The sequence below is a fragment of the Protomyctophum parallelum genome (genome assembly GCF_964188405.1).
Source record: "Protomyctophum parallelum genome assembly, chromosome: 19".
NCBI classification, from domain to species: domain Eukaryota; kingdom Metazoa; phylum Chordata; class Actinopteri; order Myctophiformes; family Myctophidae; genus Protomyctophum; species Protomyctophum parallelum.
This window is the reverse complement of record NC_139717.1, coordinates 41,145,259-41,164,163: the sequence shown is the minus strand read 5'-3', so window position 1 is coordinate 41,164,163 and position 18,905 is coordinate 41,145,259. Positions and strand designations below refer to the sequence as shown.

The following is an 18,905-nucleotide window of genomic DNA, read 5'->3' as shown; positions in this document are numbered from 1 at the left end:
ATTCATTCAAGTGTTTTCAGTCTATATGGAGCTGCGTTTCGTTTCATGTTTTGGGAAGTTCTAGACCTAGAATGCCTGTGATCATTTAATTATACTTCGTACATTTTCATGTATATGTATGTATGTGAAATACTGTACATACTGTATGTAACAACAAGAGCCGTTCTAGGGCTAGGGAAGTTCATTCAAGAAAATGTTGATGACCCACAGACCCAGTACAATGCCGCGTACATTCTGTCTACCCAAAGTAAAAAAAAAAGTAGGCCTATTATCGCCTACCGGTATATTAACGTGAAAAAAGGCGATATTTCCCAAACAAACCTTACGTTCCTGACTTGCTTTGGTGACCAGAAGTGGCTGGCAAGTTGGCAACATAAACATGGCCCGTAGACGTCCTCCCGGGCCATGGGATTAAAACAACGAGACGTCGTAACCATGGGGATGGATGTATCCAAGGTGAGCCCACTTCCTTTACCTATTTGAACGGGGCGGGGCCTATTATTACCCAGGAGACTTTCATTATTCTAGCTTCATTCCGCTGGAAGAGAAATCTCAAAACGGGAAAACTTTTAATCAAGGTAAGACGAGTAAAAAATACTTTAATACCTTTCAGTGATCAGTATGAATCGTTGTCTTTGTCTTTTTTACAGGTAGCCTAATAATTGCAATGTGTTGTTTAGGCTACCCCTCCCTACCCCATCGAATGGTTACTTTACTTTCTAGTAAATCTGTGTTGTTAAAGAATAATAGGCCTATACTGTAGCCTTATTATTACAATGTTGAGTACAAAATACGTTGAATATACCTGTTCCAGTCCATATATGGGCCTATTTTATACAAACATTACCATTATTAGGCTACTACTCAATTGAGGACCCTAAAACAATTAGATGAAGCATTTTCTCCTGCTTTATGTTTTCATGGAGCCATGGAAATCTAGTACAGTAGTTTTCTTGCGAGGCCTACTTCATCTTCATTTGAAGGGGATTGCCTTCCTTAAGTTGTCTTAATACAATGTTATACCATTTTACCATATGATACACTCCCATCCCTTCTACAATCTACATACATTTTATGCATATTTCTGCTATTTGATGTATTTTATTTGCACAAGAGACTGGGGTCTTATGTTACACAATGTATGTATGTACTCCTACTGTTGATCTTATACAAAATGTAACTGCAATTCACGGTTACTGTTACTACTGTAGCTTGCACTGAAGAATTTCACCCACTCTTTTAAGCTGAAGTTCCACTTTACAAATGCAAACAGCATTATCAGCAAGCATATTGGGTTCTTTTGTGTTGTGTTATGATGTTGTGTACTCAGGCGAGGGAATTGTCAACACATCATGATTATGCATGATATAACCTTGCAGCTACCTTGCAGATGCATAATGGAAGGTACAGCAGACATTGGATAATTTGTTCATAAGCCTAGCCTGTAGCCTACTCAACCCATACCCCAACCTTTGCAGCCCTGGGAAGTAGAAATATTAAACAGGTATCCTCAGGCCACGGAATACCAAGTGTAACTGTTAAAGCATGTGTGTGTGTGTGTGTGTGTGTGTGTGTGTGTGTGTGTTCTGCGAGAAAACTTGTTACTGCAATATTGCATGTATGCATGTGCCTGTGCATGCATGTTTTGTTTTTGCATTGCATAGTGCATACCTGCATGTTGTGTGTGTGTGTGTGTGTGTGTGTGTGTGTGTGTGTGTGTGTGTGTGTGTGTGTGTGTGTGTGTGTGTGTGTGTGTGTGTGTGTGTGTGTGTGTGCGCGCGCATGTGTGTGTGTGTCATCATTGTTCAGCAGATATTTTTTGCAGGGGGTTCCCAGAGCTGAGGTGAATGGTGATGAGGACGTTGTGATGGCTGTTGTTGTAGTGCTTGGTCTCTTCAGCTCCAAGTCATGTCCCTGCTCGTTACACATTCCACTACTCAACCCTAGCATTCCATCCTACCCTCTCACCTTCTCTTCTCTTCTCTTGCCTGTCTGTCTGCCTGTCTTGTGTCTATCTTGTAGCCTTTATCTATCTATCTTATAGCCTTCACACAAGCCTTGTTCACAGGAAAAACAAAGACAAAGTATGGTGTGGATAACTCTGGATAAGAGCTGCTCCATTGGTGGTGTATTATGCTGGCTCATCACTTTTTCTCCTGCTGCCAGCCTGCCACTAGTCAGAGCACCCCGACAGGTTCTTTGTGCTCTTCACTGCTGTTTTATTTAACAGTCTATTGATTTTTGATGACTTAGGGCTACTGCATCAGTTCAACGAGAGTACAGTATAGAAGCAGTGACGTTTTGCCTTCTACTGTGGGGATATGCAGTTAGTTCATGAAGAAGCACTGCTTTAGTGCTCATTACTGGCCTGGTTCACTGTGAGAATATCTTTGCGCTGACTAATGATGCGCCATCCTGTGAGAGGGTTATCTAATAGTCCAATAAACAGGCTGTACACTTAAAATTATGGATTCACAAGATCTGGCATTTATTGATTGCCCACAATTATCCCAAATTGAATGGTCATGTGATATACATATGAACAGCAAAGACATATATGAAAGCAAATACGACCTGTTACATCACGAATTCGGATTCGATCATATCAGTCCACAGATTTGGGGGCCCCGCGAAGCGCAGGCCAGAGGGTTGTCTGACCTGGAGAATTCTGACGTGTCCCTCTCTGCCCTGCCAATATATAGCAATCTCTCTCAGTGACCTTGCATGCGCACAGCTCGGCGGCACACTCTGAAAGTAATGGTAACTGCTTGAAGGGTCTACTTTCCCCCACCACTAAGATGTGCTATTTTCATTCAGGTTGTTTCCAAACAAAATAAAGCAGTGCATTGAACCCACGATTCGTGTTATCAGTCCTGCTTTGGAACGTATTGTGATTGTGACGTAAAAGGTTTTTTGTCATTTTTTATAATAATGATATTGAATACGTATAGGAGCATCTATTCTAACCCGTCCATTCCCCTCCTCCTATGTGACCAGGGTCATGATCACACCGGCAGAATATGGCAACACATCATGGGAGCTGTCTGTGCAGGTGGACCAGAGGGAAGGAGACGAGTCCATGAGATTTAAAATGAGGGTGAAGGGTGACTTGCACATTGGAGGTCTCATGCTCAAGCTGGTGGAGAAAATCAGTAAGTGGCCGTGCATGCCAGCATGCATCTGTCTGTCTGTGTAGTAGTCCCCCTGACAGTTGCTTATAACTGCCCCATTGCTTACCTGGAAAGATATCACCCATATCCCAACCTCTTCCTGCTGTATCAAGGAGAGTTGGCAGGTGTGATAGGTATAGGTGTAGGTGTACCACACCCTTGTTTGCCCTACATTCCTCTGTACTGCAGTGCCATTGTTCTATAATAATACTCTGGCAGCATTGCCCCAGGGGCCAAAGTCCAGCCCTGATATTCTCTGATAAAGCCCTTTACCCATTCAGATATCTGGATGGGTCTCTCCGCTGGATTTCAACAGGGAACTGAGGGACGAGTTAACATGAAATTGGCCACCACACCACTGTTGCTGGCCAGATACTGTACTGTATGTTAGGGTGCTGTCATGGTGGAGCACGCAACAGGATAAATTATGACTAATCAGCCTGTCATCAAAATACAGGATTTGCCTTTGTCTGATATCAGCCCAGCGTCATAATATGATGTCACACAGACAGACTCATAAAACCACACCTTTTTAATGATCTTGTTTATGGTCCACTCCTGTCGTAGTGATACTGATACTGCAGCAAAAATTACAAGGAACATACATTCTTTCCAGAAAGAAATATAATATTCATATATTATTAAAAATAAACTGTCCAAAAGATATAATTGATTGTTGTCATAATATAGGTAACAAATAATATAGCATGAGCGACCAAAATGTAAAAAATAAAGTTTGTGAAAGTCAATTTACGGGGTCCAAAATATATCCATTTGGTTCCATTTGTACACTCTCAGAGTTAACCCATTCTGGGCGGGCACCCATTTTGGTGTCGGCATCATGTTATGCTTTAGCTATTGAAAAATAGCAGATCTACAGGTATAGGTCTGCTATTTTTGAAAAAAATCGAAGAACGACTGACATTTTTAGAATCTGATCTCAGGTCAGAATGGGTTAATCAGACCAGTGTGTGTCCAGTGGAAACCTCGTATGAATCTGATCTCAGGTCAGAATGGGATAATAACATTGTGGTCATCTCCATCTATCAGAGGCTCCTCAGGACTGGTCGGACCACGCCTTGTGGTGGGAGCAGAGGAAATGCTGGCTGCTGAAAACTCACTGGACCCTGGACAAGTATGGGATTCAGGTACAACACTCGGTGTCATTTTCCTGGTACTGTAAACACTCCCCTAGTTCAGGTGTTTCCTGTCTCGAGTTGTTTATTCTGTCCAATAACGTCCTAGTGTAGGAGCTGATGATTTCGCAACTACTGCTATATAACTGCTAGTGTCATGATGATTTTTTTTTAAACAGGAGAGGGAAAAAAAAGTTAAGAATTGACATAAGAAGCTTAAGGACAACTTAAACGAAACAACAAATCACAAAAATATGAGAGTTAGGAAGAGAAGGGGTAATTAGATGGATATGTAATTTACTAATTTACACAAAGTTTAAGCTAATTTAACAACATATGGACATGCTATTCACATGGTTACCTGTTGCTCAAGAGGTAGAGTGGTCGCTTTGGAATAGTTAGTTTACCCTTCCATCCCTGGCTCCTACTTGGATTTAATGACGAAATATCGAAAGTGTACTTGAACAGGACACACTACCCAATGATCATGTCGCTCATGGTGCCTTACTCCCCGACCATGAGTGTGTGAATGTGTATGTGTTGTGAATGGGTGAATGTAATGCACACTTTGAAGCGCTTTGGGAGAAAGGCGCTATATGAATGCACCATTCTCAGCATTTACATGCACTAACTAAACTAATTGTGTTTCCCAGGCTGATGCTGACCTCCATTACACCCCCCAGCACAAACCCCTGTTACTGCAGCTTCCCAACATGAAGACCATCAAACTGACTGTCAGCTACTCCAGCGTGGTCTTCAAGACTGTGTCCGAGATCTGCAGAACGCTCAGTAGGTGACGAGGATGGGCAGCTCTCGTGCTTCATACAAGAATCCATGAGATATTGTTTTCCGGATTTACTGTTTTAGGATTTCCTGTTGTTGTTTGACGATTCCTGCATTTCAGGAGACAGTTGTACTTGTGGTGTAGCTCATAAGTGCGTTGCCCCCTAAATGGAAACAAGACCGCAAGGACTTTTTTGGTGCTATATCCCAGTTTTGGTTGCATTCTTTTCTGGCCTTGACAGCCCATACATCCAAACAGAAAAGTCCTATCTGATTGCATTAATTGATTAAATGACGTTAAACATACTTTGCCACTCGATTTGCCTACTCACTTCATGCATGCGCATACCCCCTGTTGTTGCAGGTCATCGCCACTCTAAAAGGCCTTAACCCATTCTGACCTGAGATCAGATTCATACGAGGTTTCCACTGGACACACACTGGTCTGATTAACCCATTCTGACCTGAGATTCTAGAAATGTCAGTCGCTCTTCGATTTTTCAAAAATAGCAGACCTACAAGCTCGTATCGCGCCACTCGGTGGCGCGATATGAGCTTGTAGATCTGCTATTTTTCAATAGCTAAAGCATAACATGATGCTGACACCAAAATGGGTGCCCGCCCAGAATGGGTTAAAGCAAAAACGCATGATATTATATGACATTCTTGTTTGTCCCTCATGTTTTACGTCCTTCTCGCACCACGTCAGACATCAGGAGACCAGAGGAACTGTCCTTGCTGAAGCCTCCAGACGATGGGTCCAAGAAAAAGAAGAAGAAAAAGGACTCCTCCCTGGGGGAGGTCTTGGACATGGAAGAACTCAGTGGAAGGTCAGGAGTACCAGGTACTGTAAAGCATACAATTGTTTCATAACTACACAGTAAAATCCTGAGCATCAATTTGGTGGTAAAAGAGTGGTAAAAATACACCCATATGGGTCCATTTTTACACAAAATACAACAGACTGGAAGCTGCTTGCGAGCTCAAAGTGAAACTGCCATACTAGAAAAGTGCATTAAACACATAAAGAGAAGACGACAAACAGAATCCTACATAATAACATGCAGGTGCGCAATGTGGTTTAAGCTACTCTTCCTCAAGCGCAGCTGATTAAGAGTGTTGAGTTTAACACTCAGGATGTTGCGGTGTATGTTATGAATATAGAAGCCTGACCCGAGCCATTGTCATTATACATTTAAATATTTCAACAACTATACGGTTTTACAGTGTGTGTTTCTCTTTGGCCTATTGGCAGTGTGCACAATAAGCTTGGCGGTGATTGGTCCAGCGATTTGCGATATTAGCTCCGGGCTCAGAGACACTGACTGACACACCAACCTTCTTATAGAATAGATGGATAGATCTGCAGAGCCACGCTGTAAAAACCTGCTTACATGTCCGCCCCTAGGAAGACATGCAGAGCCTGCTACTCATTTCTAGCCTTGTAGAGTGCGAGAGTGCCAATCCGTAACATAATCCTTGACGTAATGACTCCAAATTTGGGCAAGGTTTCAGGCCAATCTGGGCCCCATTGACTTGCCCCATTGGTTTGCGAGACTAGCTCTGGACACATAGCCCTAATGCGGAGCCAAAAATGTAATTGTGAGGGCTTTAGGCTTTAGGCAATCAAACGATGAACAGGATGAAGGCAACTGCGAGTGATGGAAAAAGTTATATTAATAATGGAAAGGTTTGTTTGAAACCAGGTGGTGTGGTTAAGGTCGTTACATCCCACTGTTGTTTATTATTCATGTACAGTACTTTTATTGTTTGTTGCACTTTGTTATTGTCCTGGACAACCTTGTAGTTTTTGTTCATGTTGTTACAGTTTTCTACTGACTCTGTGAAAACAAGGTTGTTCTGTACTGTACGTGTACATATACACGTTTCATGAGTCCAGTTTAATTCCTGACTCAACTGCATGGCTACATATGAGAGATTAGACTTTCTTATGCTACAGTCTATACTGTATGCACTTTAGGTCTTCCATAGATGTGAAGGACTGCAGTTTTCATCACTGACATCTGGCAGAATTGTTCAGTATGGTGCAATATTCTCTGGGCTTTCGTTAGTGTTTCTCCTGCTTTCATTAGGGAACAGATTCACACGCATTCCCACGCTCGCACGCACGCACACACACAAACATACAGTTCTTCAGCAAAGCTTTTTCCCTTTTTAATACAGACTAAGTCAATGAGCCTTTCTGTTTCCCCCTGAACTTACGGAAATGTCTATCCACTGCATTACTAACGAGAAAATAAAGTAATAACTTGGTATGGGGGAGTGAAAGTCTCTGAATGCATGCTTTGTTCATAGACCTAGATTTGTGCATCTGTCCATGTCCACCATCAATCATCAACACATATTATTGACTGCGGCGCAACCAAAAGTGACAGTGACAATTCCCTTATTAACCCATTCTGTACGGGAACCCCTTTTGGTGTTTTAACTATTGAAAAATAGCAGATCTACAAGCTCATAGCGCGCCACCGAGTGGCGCGCTACGAGCTTGTAGGTCTGCTATTTTTGAAAAATCGTGAAAATGCTGCACAAATCTTTGAACATATATTCTTTCAGAAGACTTTTTTTTAATTAGGCCTAAATGGGTTAACAATCATCCTCATACCCAGTCTGAATGCCCTCGAGTCAATACACAGAATATTAGCTTGTATGTTTAAGACCCTTGTCTTCTTCCAGGGAGCCCCATGTACAGCAAGACAATGACGGCGACCTATGACCCAGACAATGGGATGCCAGTGTCCGCCACAAGCATGTGGTTTGGGGACAACCCTCTTACTGCCACCCAGCCCAACGTACCCCCTACCGAGCTGGCCAAGATGTACCAGCCACTGTCAATGGTGGACAAATCTGTAATCAACGCAGGGTAAATGAAATGACATATAACCTAAACAAAAATAAATACATTTAAAAAAATGCATAATGCACAAAGAGATCCAGGGCTTAAAACCACAGGGGTCAGTTATCCGTGCGTTTCAGTTGGGGTTTTGACAGTGTAGAGATGCAAAGCGTGTACGCAGAAATGTAACTTTGTGCAATTAGATGAGAGTGGACCCTGAAAATGAATAAATATGAATAAAGGAATGTAAAAATGAACATTTTATATCCCAGAGGGGACATTTGGTCAGTGCCAGTCCTACAGCAAGAAAACAAAATGCTAATACTGAATACAATATTTATTTATATCATACTTGATATATGAGATGGGGGGTGGAGGTGCCCCCCAAACGAGTCCTCACCACTGGCCAGAGGTGCATTATTAGCTATTCACATTGTCAGATTTACAGATGTCTACTGTTATGTACAGTAAATAACATGATATGCACTGTGTAATATACAAAATTCTGTTACATCATTGTTATTTTGGAAGTGGCACAGACTGTAGGTACAGTTTAGACTAGAGGATATTTGTCCATGACTGGCCATAGCTGAAATGGCTTTGGTTTGTTGTTTTGTTGCTGTGACTGACAGGTGGTTAGACTCATCACGTTCTCTAATGGAGCAGGACATTCAGGATGATGACAGATTACTGCTGCGCTTCAAGTATCACTTCTTCTTTGACCTCAATCCCAAGGTAGGAAGTCTAAGATTGAACTTGTGCTTGTCGCCATGCCTGAATTTACAACACAGATCTGAGCCAAGACACTAAAATGTATAGTAACTATAATTTAGTAAGTGTGTCTGTGTGTGTGTGTGTGTGTGTGTGTGTGTGTGTGTGTGTGTGTGTGTGTGTGTGTGTGTGTGTTGCAGTATGATTCCGTCAGGATAAATCAGCTGTATGAGCAGGCTCGATGGTCCATCCTGCTGGAGGAGATAGATTGCACTGATGAAGAGATGCTCATGTTTGCTTCACTACAGGTAAAAAGAAAACGACAAACATTTTCATCAATTGTTTCAACATGACACTCCAGAGTCGGTTAAAAAGAAATAGGTGAATACATTTATTTAATAACATAAGAACATATATTATGAGCCCATTGGTCTGACCTTGCCCTCATCTTATCTACAATAGCTATTGTAACCCACTGTGCCATCCACGAGATTGCGAGATTTGATTAAAAATGATTTAAAAATATTAATTGACCTTTTTTCAGCATCCGTTAGCTTTCGCCGCTAGCATCCATAGGCCTCTCATTGTAGAAACAGCCTACATAGTAATCCGCGGTACACATGCACGTGGACAGGGTTATTAGTGTTATTTAAGCTCAGAAGGACATAAGATGCCATGTTTATAGCCTATCAATACATTCATCCGAGCCGCGCTGATCATCATCGCTGCTTTCGGCGCCTTGTCGAGTCCGTTCCCTATGCATACACAACATAAACAGGACTAATCAATTCTGGGGCGGGCGGAAGTGACCTGTCTTCTGTGCTTAATATTTCGCGGGTTTCTCTGGCACTAGCACAACGCTCTCGGCCTGGAGGCGTGAGAGTGTTGTTGTCGCTGGGAATATTGGCCCATCATATCTTCATGGCGAGCAAATTCATCCAGATGTTGGTGACACTGACATCTGCGGCAAAAACATTTCATCTGCATTGAATTAGGTTTTCCTTTTATTGCACAATTTCCATGATCTGAGAACAGTAGAAATGTCAGTGTGACTGTCAACCGCAATCCTTTAACAGTTATGTCAATTATGTATAATTGACTTTAAAGCCATACTGTGTAACCTTTTTAGTTATTTTTGATATCATCTTTGGTATATGTTTTACAATGATCAAACCACATGTCCCACAGAAGTGTTTTACTTCTGTTTTAGTTCTCTAAACACTATTAAACATTGTTTTTATTCACAAGTGTCAGTCCCACCCCGGAATGTACTGGAAATGTATTTATGTTGGTTTATTACAGTTAATAAATAGGTTTTCTGGCGACGTGTGACTACTAAAATGTATGTTAAATGTATCATTCATTGGTATGAAAACTAGCTTTAAAAGTAGCTTTCATCCAGCGCCATTACACATTTCTCCATGAGCACTGGAGATGTACTGTAATAAATATGATGTAGCACAGTATGCGTATCCTGGGGCTCAGATTATTATTCTCCTGGGAGAACCAGTTTGGTTAGTCTTAATCCATGGGGAGACATGACACAACATGAGGAGAACCCCATAGGGTGAAGGGAGACAGTTATAAAGAGAGGGGGGAGACAGAGTAGAGAATAGCGTACTGTTAAAGGTGATCAAAAGACAAATTTTTCTGCTAGGAACAAATTATTCTAATATATAATGAATAACACATGATTACGAGAATGATCATAATGATGACGATGACATTGCATCCGTGGGATTCTGGCTGTCTGGCTTTTGATCCCACTTCTAATTCACCACGCTGACATGTAGCAACGGTTAGTTCACAGCCATTTAGAAATGGCTGTGATTATGGTTGTGTTCACCTACATGCACGTCTGTGCCATGACTTGTACAGAGAGGTAGTACTCTAAAGCCTCTCTCTGACTCATCCCGGGTCTTGCATCACCTTTTCGTTAGAGTCTGTTTTATGACTTGTAACCGAAGCTCAGCCTTTCTACCAAAGTAAGTTCCTCTGATGCTTCCAAATGTGGATTAAAGACAATGGGTGATGTTATGTTCTTTTTCCTCAGGGCCTCAAAGATCCTTCCCAAAGATATTTCAGAGCCTTGTTTAAAAAAACAAAACGGAAAAATGGAGCCCCTAGTGAAGTCTCTGTGCCGAAAATAACAGATCTACACACACGTTGAGACATACTGTGAGATTAGTGTGGTGTGGTTAAGCCCTATTTCAAAAATAGCAAAAAGCTCACAACGTGTCACATTGCAATGTGTTGTGAGGTTATAGATCATATTTTTTTAATGTTTTGAATTTGTTTGAAAAAAGATATGTTCACTTGCTCAAATTAGGGATGCCAGGTTGGTGTTTTCGTCATTTGTGAATCTTATTTAGTTTGTAGGTACTCCACTACACTCTGACCGGCTGGTGTCATGTCATTTCAGTATCACATTTGCAAACTGACCATGTCAACCGAGAAACTGGACTACTCCGACGAACCAGAGATAGATGAAGTAGAGGCAGCTCTAGCCAACCTGGAGGTCACACTTGAAGGAGGAAATACAGACAGAATTCTGGTAAATGTAGTTCTTTTTATATACCGATAATGACTGCACAGCGCAGAATACAAACAAATAATTTTGAGGCTTTTGGTGTTACAGTGGCATGGTGATAACAGCTGTTTTGATGTGTAGGCCTCTGCTGATTGCATGTCTCAACATGATGATGTCATAGGAAGACACAGGATAATTGACAGTTGTTTGTCCCCGCCCCTAGGAAGACATTACAGACATTCCAGAACTGGCGGACTCCCTAAAGTTGTTTAGGTAAACACAACACACGCATTACACTCCACCGACCCTGGTTTTTTGTGTCTGTGCCCGAAATATTGAAGGCAGGCAAGAGTAAGACGGGCCAAGGTTATTTGTGTAGCACATTCAAAGTACTTCACATACATGAAAAGCAAAGAGTACAGAAAAAGACATGTTTTTGTAATGTTTATCTTCTGGAAGTTTATTCCAGTTACATAATGTGTAGCATAGGAACGGAATGCAGCTGTTTTCTTTGTTTTAATCCTGTTAGCGCACCGGTCCCTGGTGACCTAAGACATCTAGAAGGTTCATAGTGTGGGAGCAAGTCAGAGATCTAATTATGAACACATCCTGCATCCTCTCTGCATGTGAATGTACAGTATATACTCTATATTCTCCCCTGTCTAGTAGCTCCATATCTATGGAGTCAGATCAGTCTGTGTATGTTGGGTGGATCTTAAATCAGACAAATCTACATAAAACTAATATAATAGATATAGGCATTGGCACCCCATCTTTATACTTTCATCTTCCTCAAAGATAAGCTTGTAGACCGCTGTTTGAAAACAGTCTTTACATTCTTTTAAGTTCGTTTTTCCAGTATTTTTATTCTTTATTTCTTAGAGAGGAGAGTGTCAGGAGAGGCAGGAAACCAAAAGCAGAGAGAGGAGTGACATTAGACAGATTAGACAGGAGCCTATCTTTTTTTTCTATTTTGACTTTACAAATCAGTCTCGCCGAAACCGACGCATCCTAGCTGATACTTTATGTTTACTTTCTTTTGTCTGTTTTGTCAAATTTCATCTCACATCTCAGGCCCAAAAGATTGACACTGCGTCCGTACAAAGAGTACTGGTTTGTGTTCAAGGACACCACCATCTCTTACTACAAGAACAAAGAGGCCGCCAGCGGAGAACCGATAGAGCAGCTTCACCTCCGAGGTCTGTTGTCTGCAGAAGGCCTTATTGTTGTGTAATAGCACTCCATATTTATAATGAGTTTCTCTGCCCTGCTTTGAGCATGAGAGTATGAAACGGCACATCGATGTGACATTATATATTGAGGAGTGGGATTCATTACTGGGTTTGTGGAAACAGCAAATGTAAATGTAGACTTCACAGTCTTTCTTTACCGCAGCCTTTAATACAAATTTATACAAATCAAAAATGATATTAATACATTTAAATTGTGCATCATAAAGAATAGCTGTACATAACTCATAAACAAATAATCACTCCAAAATAAAAGATGTAAGACTGGCTCAAATGCAATTTCTCATGTTTATTTGAGAATGCTGACGCGCTTGCGTTCTCAAATAAACATGAGAAATTAATCCGAGCCAGTCTTGCATCTATTATTTTGGAGTGCCGCTTTTTCCACTTAGTTGGTTTATATGAGTTAAGTTATTTTCAAAGCTGAGCACCCACTGCCTTTAACCAAGGGCAGTTTCCAGAGGAAGCGAACACCTGTTTTTCTTTCTTTACCCGAATAGCTGTACAAAGGAATGATAATAATAAATGTTAAGGTTTGTTTTTAAAGTAAATTAAGTAAAAACATTATTAAATGGAGGATTAGGACTATTGATCTAATACGAGCTCTAGTCTGATCCAGACATTGTTAGATTGAATTTGAAGAGAAAGTATCTGTATCGTATTGCAGTTATCGTTTCAATGTTGCTACCAGGGCACTTCTCCAACTGATGGCCTTCTACAACGTCAACACCGGTAGCCTCAACTTCCTCTAGCACTTCTGCGCCCTAAATTCACTGTCTCTCCCCCTGTCACTGTTCCAGGCTGTGAAGTTGTCCCTGATGTCAATGTGACCGACAAAAAGTTTGGCATCAAGCTCCTGCTTCCAGTCGCTGACGGGATGAACGAGGTTTACATCCGATGTGACAACGTAAGGCCCCAAATAATGTAACATACAGATTAAAGACAAGAGAGGGCTATAGGGGACCCTGTTGGCTTAATGTGTCCCAGCTCAGGATCGATCTTGGTTGCATGTCTGACCTCATCCATATCATCACAGTTCTGTCATTCTTCAAATCCGAATGAAAGCAGACATGCCAGAATAAACAATATTGAAGATAGATTTAGATAGGTAGTTGTGTCTATGTCTATACCAAGGGTTCCCAAACGTTTCATAGTTGAAGTGGGAACCCACCCTGACAAGCACTTGGCATTACATTTAGTTTGACTCGGTTCCACAGATAAATAGCCGATCTACAAGCTCACAACGCCTCACAATGTTTGCCTCTTCAATTTGGCCAATTTGCTATTATAAAGGTCTTAAAAAGTTAAAAGTCACTAAATTGACACTTAAGACATGTGCAGCCAACCTGTATTCACTTACTGTATGACGGTTTGTTTACTGTTGAGGGAGAAAACAACGTTGTGCACATTAAGCTAATCATCTGGGGACCCCCCAAAAGAAAGACGACCCAGTTTGGGAACCGCTATAGTAGCTGACAAGTTTATAAATGTATAGCTGCTAATGTTTGGTTATGTTCCGGCCTTAAGGAGACGCAGTATGCTAAATGGAAGGCAGCATGTATCCTGGCCTCCAAGGGCAAGACCATGGCTTACAGCTCCTACAGGTCAGAGGTGAAGAACATCCAGTCCTTCCTACAGATGAAGAGTCTGGCGCCACCTCCTGGCCAGGCAGCGCCCAACCTGGAAGCCATGGAGATGAACGCAGAATGTTTTGTCTCCCCGCGCTATGCCAAGAAGCACAAAGCCAAACAGGTATATGTTTAGTGTGTAACATTATTTCCCCTATTATTATTACTATTATTATACATTTGTATATTTGGGGCGTTTTGAAAGGTATCATTTTATGTCAAGGCTACACTGGTGCATTTTTAAAACAGAACCTGTTCTATTCCTGGTGCCGTTTCTCACCAGCTAACAGCGCGCATTCTGGAAGCCCACCAGAACATAGCCCGGCTGTCGCTCATGGAGGCTAAGATGCGTTTTATCCAGGCCTGGCAGTCACTGCCTGAATTTGGCATCAAGTACTACATCGTCAGGTACAAAAATGTAATTCCTTGTTACAGTGATATGTGGTGAACAGTTGCTATAAAGTCCAGTTAGATAAATAAATTAATGTTATTAAAATGAGTTTGCACTAATTCCTGAGAAAACCATAATCCAGGGGTGTTGCTTGAGAATTTCCAGACTGTTGCAAGAAATGTATGTAATCTATTTACAAGTTAACTGCATGTTGATATATTTTACAATCATCAGTTCTGATTCAGTTTATCAGAACTGATGATGACGCAGGTTAAAATGTTACATTTATTCTGAAATGCATCCATTTTATTCAGCGTTTCAGACCTGAATTCATATAATAAATTATTATAATTAATTAACTATTAATTGATGAACAACGCATTCAGACTTCATCTTTAGTTTTTACCTTCTATGCTGTAGATTCCGAGGCATTAAGAAGGATGAACTTTTGGGAATCTCCTACAACCGTCTGATCCGTATCGACATATCCACTGGCTTGCCGGTCACCACATGGAGGTTTGCCAACATGAAGCAGTGGAACGTCAACTGGGAGATCAGACAGGTAAGGGCTGGTACCTTGTGCTAATGTGATATAGCCTGCGTATGCAGCCAGTGTATCTTTTCATGCCGATAGACAGCAGTTATGATTCTGAAACAGTACAAACATGAGAAAGGAGAGGAAGAAATTACATCAAAATGAGGACTGTTTTCATCAGCTGTAAGAAATGATCATAGAAATATTGTACTCATCATTTCAGGTTACAAGTAATGTACAAGACAGTCACAAAACCACTTCTGGTGGGCCCTGCGTCACACTCTTCACACAGTTACTCCCATTCACCCCTGTGAGCCACCCAGTACAACCACAGTGTCATGCTACGTTCACACTAGCGACAACAAAGCAACAGCCTATAAGTCATTTTCAATGAAAGCCAGCTCTCTGAAGCTATAATGCAAGGCCCAGGGCACTGCATGACGCACTAAAAATAAAAGTGGATTTGGACTTGACTTGACTCACATGACACGGTGAAACATCAAACAATCATATGTATTTGTTTCACCATTTCCACTGCCCCTCTACATCCCCACAATTCCTTCTCTGTTCCATAAATGGAAGAACAAATGTTTTCTTGTTAACCAGTTCCCTGTGCTATTTAAACAGAACCGAACCTTTTTGCGCAGTGTGGCTTGAGCAACACTTCCACAGTGACTCTGTACTGTAGCAACTTAGCTGACCACGCTTGGCCACTTTTTGTAGCTTTGTCGCCACTAGCATGAACGCAGCATCAATCATACTGTTGGCCACTGAGGAGCTCCACGGGAACAGATGGGTTCAGTGCCTTGCCCAAGGGCACTTCACCGGTGGGTGTTGAGGTAGGGGTGAGCGTTGGTCATTCACTGCCTCACGCAGATTTGTCCTGCGGCCTGCCTGTGGATGGAACCAGGAAGGCCACCATTGCACATAATCCACATACTATACTATACTATACATATTAACACTTCCAGTACTGCCCTCACACCATATAGCCTATTCTTTTTTATTTCAATTTTTGAGTGGTGCAACCACTCCTACAACCAGCAATGTCCGTGTACCTGTTTACCTGTGTACCTGTAACTATGAGCACGAGTATGTGACTTATTTATACCAGTAGGGGGCGCCAGAAACAAAGAGAGGGGTATTGCTGTGCCTTCTGCCTGCTAATGAGAGAGAGACAGAGAGAGAGAGAGAGAGAGAGAGAGAGAGAGAGAGAGGGGTGTGTGTGGGGGGGGGGGGGATTGCACCACTCAGTTCACACAGGTGTGATTTTTTGTTTTATACTTCACTGCGTCAACTTTCCGTGCACCAAACGGGTCGTAGCACTGCACCACGAAGGGTTAATCCACCCCTGTATATTTATATACATAGTGTGTCTGAGAGCAATTCACCTAGTCCAGGGGTTTTCAACAGGTGGTCCGTGGACCACTGCTGGTCCGTGAAGGTATTGCATGTGGAAGTGTGTCAATGTTGTCAGTTAAGGTCCACACTGCTGCGTCTCTCGGATGTTTAGCTGCGTTTTTCTGTCTGTTTTCCGAAAAACGAGGCCAGTGTGTGTACTGTATATCAGTTAACCTGAGTTTAATGGAATGTTGGATAACAGAATGGAATAAGGGTAACCGTGGGATAGGAATAGATAAATTGTTCTCAAAAACAATAAAAAATATATTTTGGCTCTGGACCACTCGTATATTTCAGTTAAATAATCCCCAGGCTTGATAACATTTGTTGTACGTAATATCGTGCAATGAATGAAATCAAGCCCTCAACAGTTCACTAGTAGTCCGTGGACCATCGTTTGAGAAACAGTGGATGGACATGGGATGCATGTGTTACAAAAGCACTAATCTTAGCCCATATTCCATCTCAACACATCAGTGGTCCCCAGGTTGATTCTTAGTCAGGGTGGTGGTCCCTGGTTCACAATCAGCTGAAAACCCCTGACCTAGTCAATAAAGACATTTTAATAAATGTTATGTTGTGTTTCAGGTCGCCATAGAGTTTGACCAGAATGTGACAATAGCCTTTTCGTGCATCAGCTGTGACTGCAAGGTGGTCCATGAATACATTGGCGGCTACATATTCCTCTCCACGCGATCCAAAGACCAGAATGAGACGCTAGACGAGGAACTGTTCCATAAACTCACTGGAGGACAAGAATGAAACATTTCATGTTGGATGTTCCAATGTGAAACTTCAACATTCGCCTACATTCTCTAAACCGTGAAGCACCACCACTGCTGGATAATATGTGATACTAGAAGAACATACAGTACTTTATCCATACCATATTTTCCTCCAAAAAGCAAACTGCAGGATCAGTGTTTTGAAGTAATGTTTTATCACTGCAATTCTTATTCCTAGCTTTTATTTAACCAGGAGTCAAGATTAAGAATCTCTTTTAACAGCAACATAATTAAAAGCACATTGTTACAGACATTGAAAAACATTGTTATGTTGTGGTTAAGAAATCGACCTCTAATTATTTCATGTTGAATTTAAAAGAAAAGCTAAATGGATATTCTGCAACATATTCCAAGAGTGCAGAATACACAAAAGCCCCTTTTCTAATTTCCACACAGGCATTTGGGAGATAAATGAATAAATTATTCTCAGACACTTTTTTCAGCATGATAAAGACACAGATAATAATAAGTGACCAGACCAAGAATTGCCTTATACGGTTTGCAGGACCTGACTGAGCCTAAGTAATTAACTTAGGCTCAGTCAGGTCCTGCAAACTACTGAAAAATACAGTATGCTTAGTGGGGACTGATATTGTTGTAAATAAATTGAGAGAAATGTTATTGTTGACTGATGTTTGACCAACTTAGTCAAATGAATGTCCATGTCTAAGTTGCTCATAAAGATACTGTAGTGTAAACAAAGATATGAAAAGCATTATTTAATATACTTTTTTGCTGACACGAATACAGATCATTTCAATGACTTTCTCCACGCTACTGATGTGACACATTTTCTATGACTTAATTTCAATTACATTTTATGTAAAAAGATTGCTTGCTATTAACCGTAAAATGACTGTGAGAAGAATTGTATAGGCCTATAGCTATTTTTGTATTTTCACATTGCTGGAAGACAGTGGTTTCACTTTTAAACTGATTATTCTAGTCACTGACCATCGTAGGACAATATCTCAAACTCATTTTCTGTATGTGAATGTAGTAGCAACTAGCAAGGTAACCAAGTGAATGTTTATGCTTTCATTAAAAACATTCTCTACAGCCTTTTTAAAAGAGCATTTCTTAGCAGCTGCACTGACTAGCACTCATTGGTGTGTGTGTGTGTGTGTGTGTGTGTGTGTGTGTGTGTGTGTGTGTGTGTGTGTGTGTGTGTGTGTGTGTGTGTGCAATATACATGTTAGAAATGCTTTCACCTCGCCTTGATTATTTGCCAGATTATCATACAAGTTGGCACCAGTGCCGTTTAGATGAGAGAGTTGTGACAACTGTTCACTTCACGGGGCCAGTCCAATGGCGGCTCTTCTACATAGACTTCTATTGGCGAAGAGTGACAAAGTCTTGGACCGGAAGTTGACAGAATGCACTGGACTCAGGCAACAGCCCAGCTTTAATGATCTTAAATCCCTTTATTTTAAATCGTTTTTTTTTTTTGTAATAATACAACATAAACATTACAGAGACTTTAGTTGTTACTGTACAATACTTTAAAAGAGTTGTCATGTTGCACACATGCCGAAAATTGCTGATATTTGCGCCGCCCTCGTTGAAAACTATTTCACACTCCAGCTTGTCACACTCTAGTCCAGGGGTTTTCAACTGATTGTGAACCAGGGACCACCACCTTGACTAAGGATCAACCTGGGGACCACTGTTGTGTTGTAATGGGATATGGGCTAAGATTAGTGCTTTCGTAACACTTGTTATGGAATG

At 41.3% G+C, this 18,905-nt stretch overlaps 1 protein-coding gene across 2 annotated transcripts; it reads left to right on the top strand.

Moving 5' to 3' along the window:
• Window positions 1-513: 513 nt before the first annotated feature.
• On the top strand, window positions 514-17,695 carry fermt1 (FERM domain containing kindlin 1). Of its 2 annotated transcripts, XM_083790059.1 has the most exons (17): window positions 553-578; window positions 1,810-1,843; window positions 2,998-3,152; window positions 4,221-4,318; window positions 4,960-5,095; window positions 5,799-5,933; window positions 7,787-7,973; window positions 8,579-8,681; window positions 8,858-8,965; window positions 11,080-11,211; window positions 11,411-11,460; window positions 12,262-12,386; window positions 13,238-13,344; window positions 13,965-14,189; window positions 14,349-14,473; window positions 14,877-15,018; window positions 16,981-17,695. In XM_083790059.1, exons 3-17 carry the CDS (start codon window positions 3,002-3,004, stop codon window positions 17,152-17,154), a joined length of 1,998 nt encoding a protein of 665 aa, XP_083646185.1. In that variant the 5' UTR covers window positions 553-578; window positions 1,810-1,843; window positions 2,998-3,001; the 3' UTR covers window positions 17,155-17,695. The 2 variants fall into 2 exon arrangements, with proteins under 2 accessions (XP_083646184.1, XP_083646185.1); XM_083790058.1 differs by lacking the exon at window positions 1,810-1,843 and having other exon boundaries at window positions 514-578.
• Window positions 17,696-18,905: the final 1,210 nt, after the last annotated feature.

What these genes read in the sequence shown, in the direction of transcription:
- fermt1 (XM_083790058.1), top strand. Translation starts at nt 3,002, where the DNA reads ATGATCACACCGGCAGAATATGGCAACACATCATGGGAGCTGTCTGTG. An exon ending in TCATGTTTGCTTCACTACAG is followed by an intron (nt 8,966 to 11,079) that starts GTAAAAAGAAAA and finishes ATGTCATTTCAG; the next exon opens with TATCACATTTGCAAACTGAC. An exon ending in TTTACATCCGATGTGACAAC is followed by an intron (nt 13,345 to 13,964) that starts GTAAGGCCCCAA and finishes TCCGGCCTTAAG; the next exon opens with GAGACGCAGTATGCTAAATG.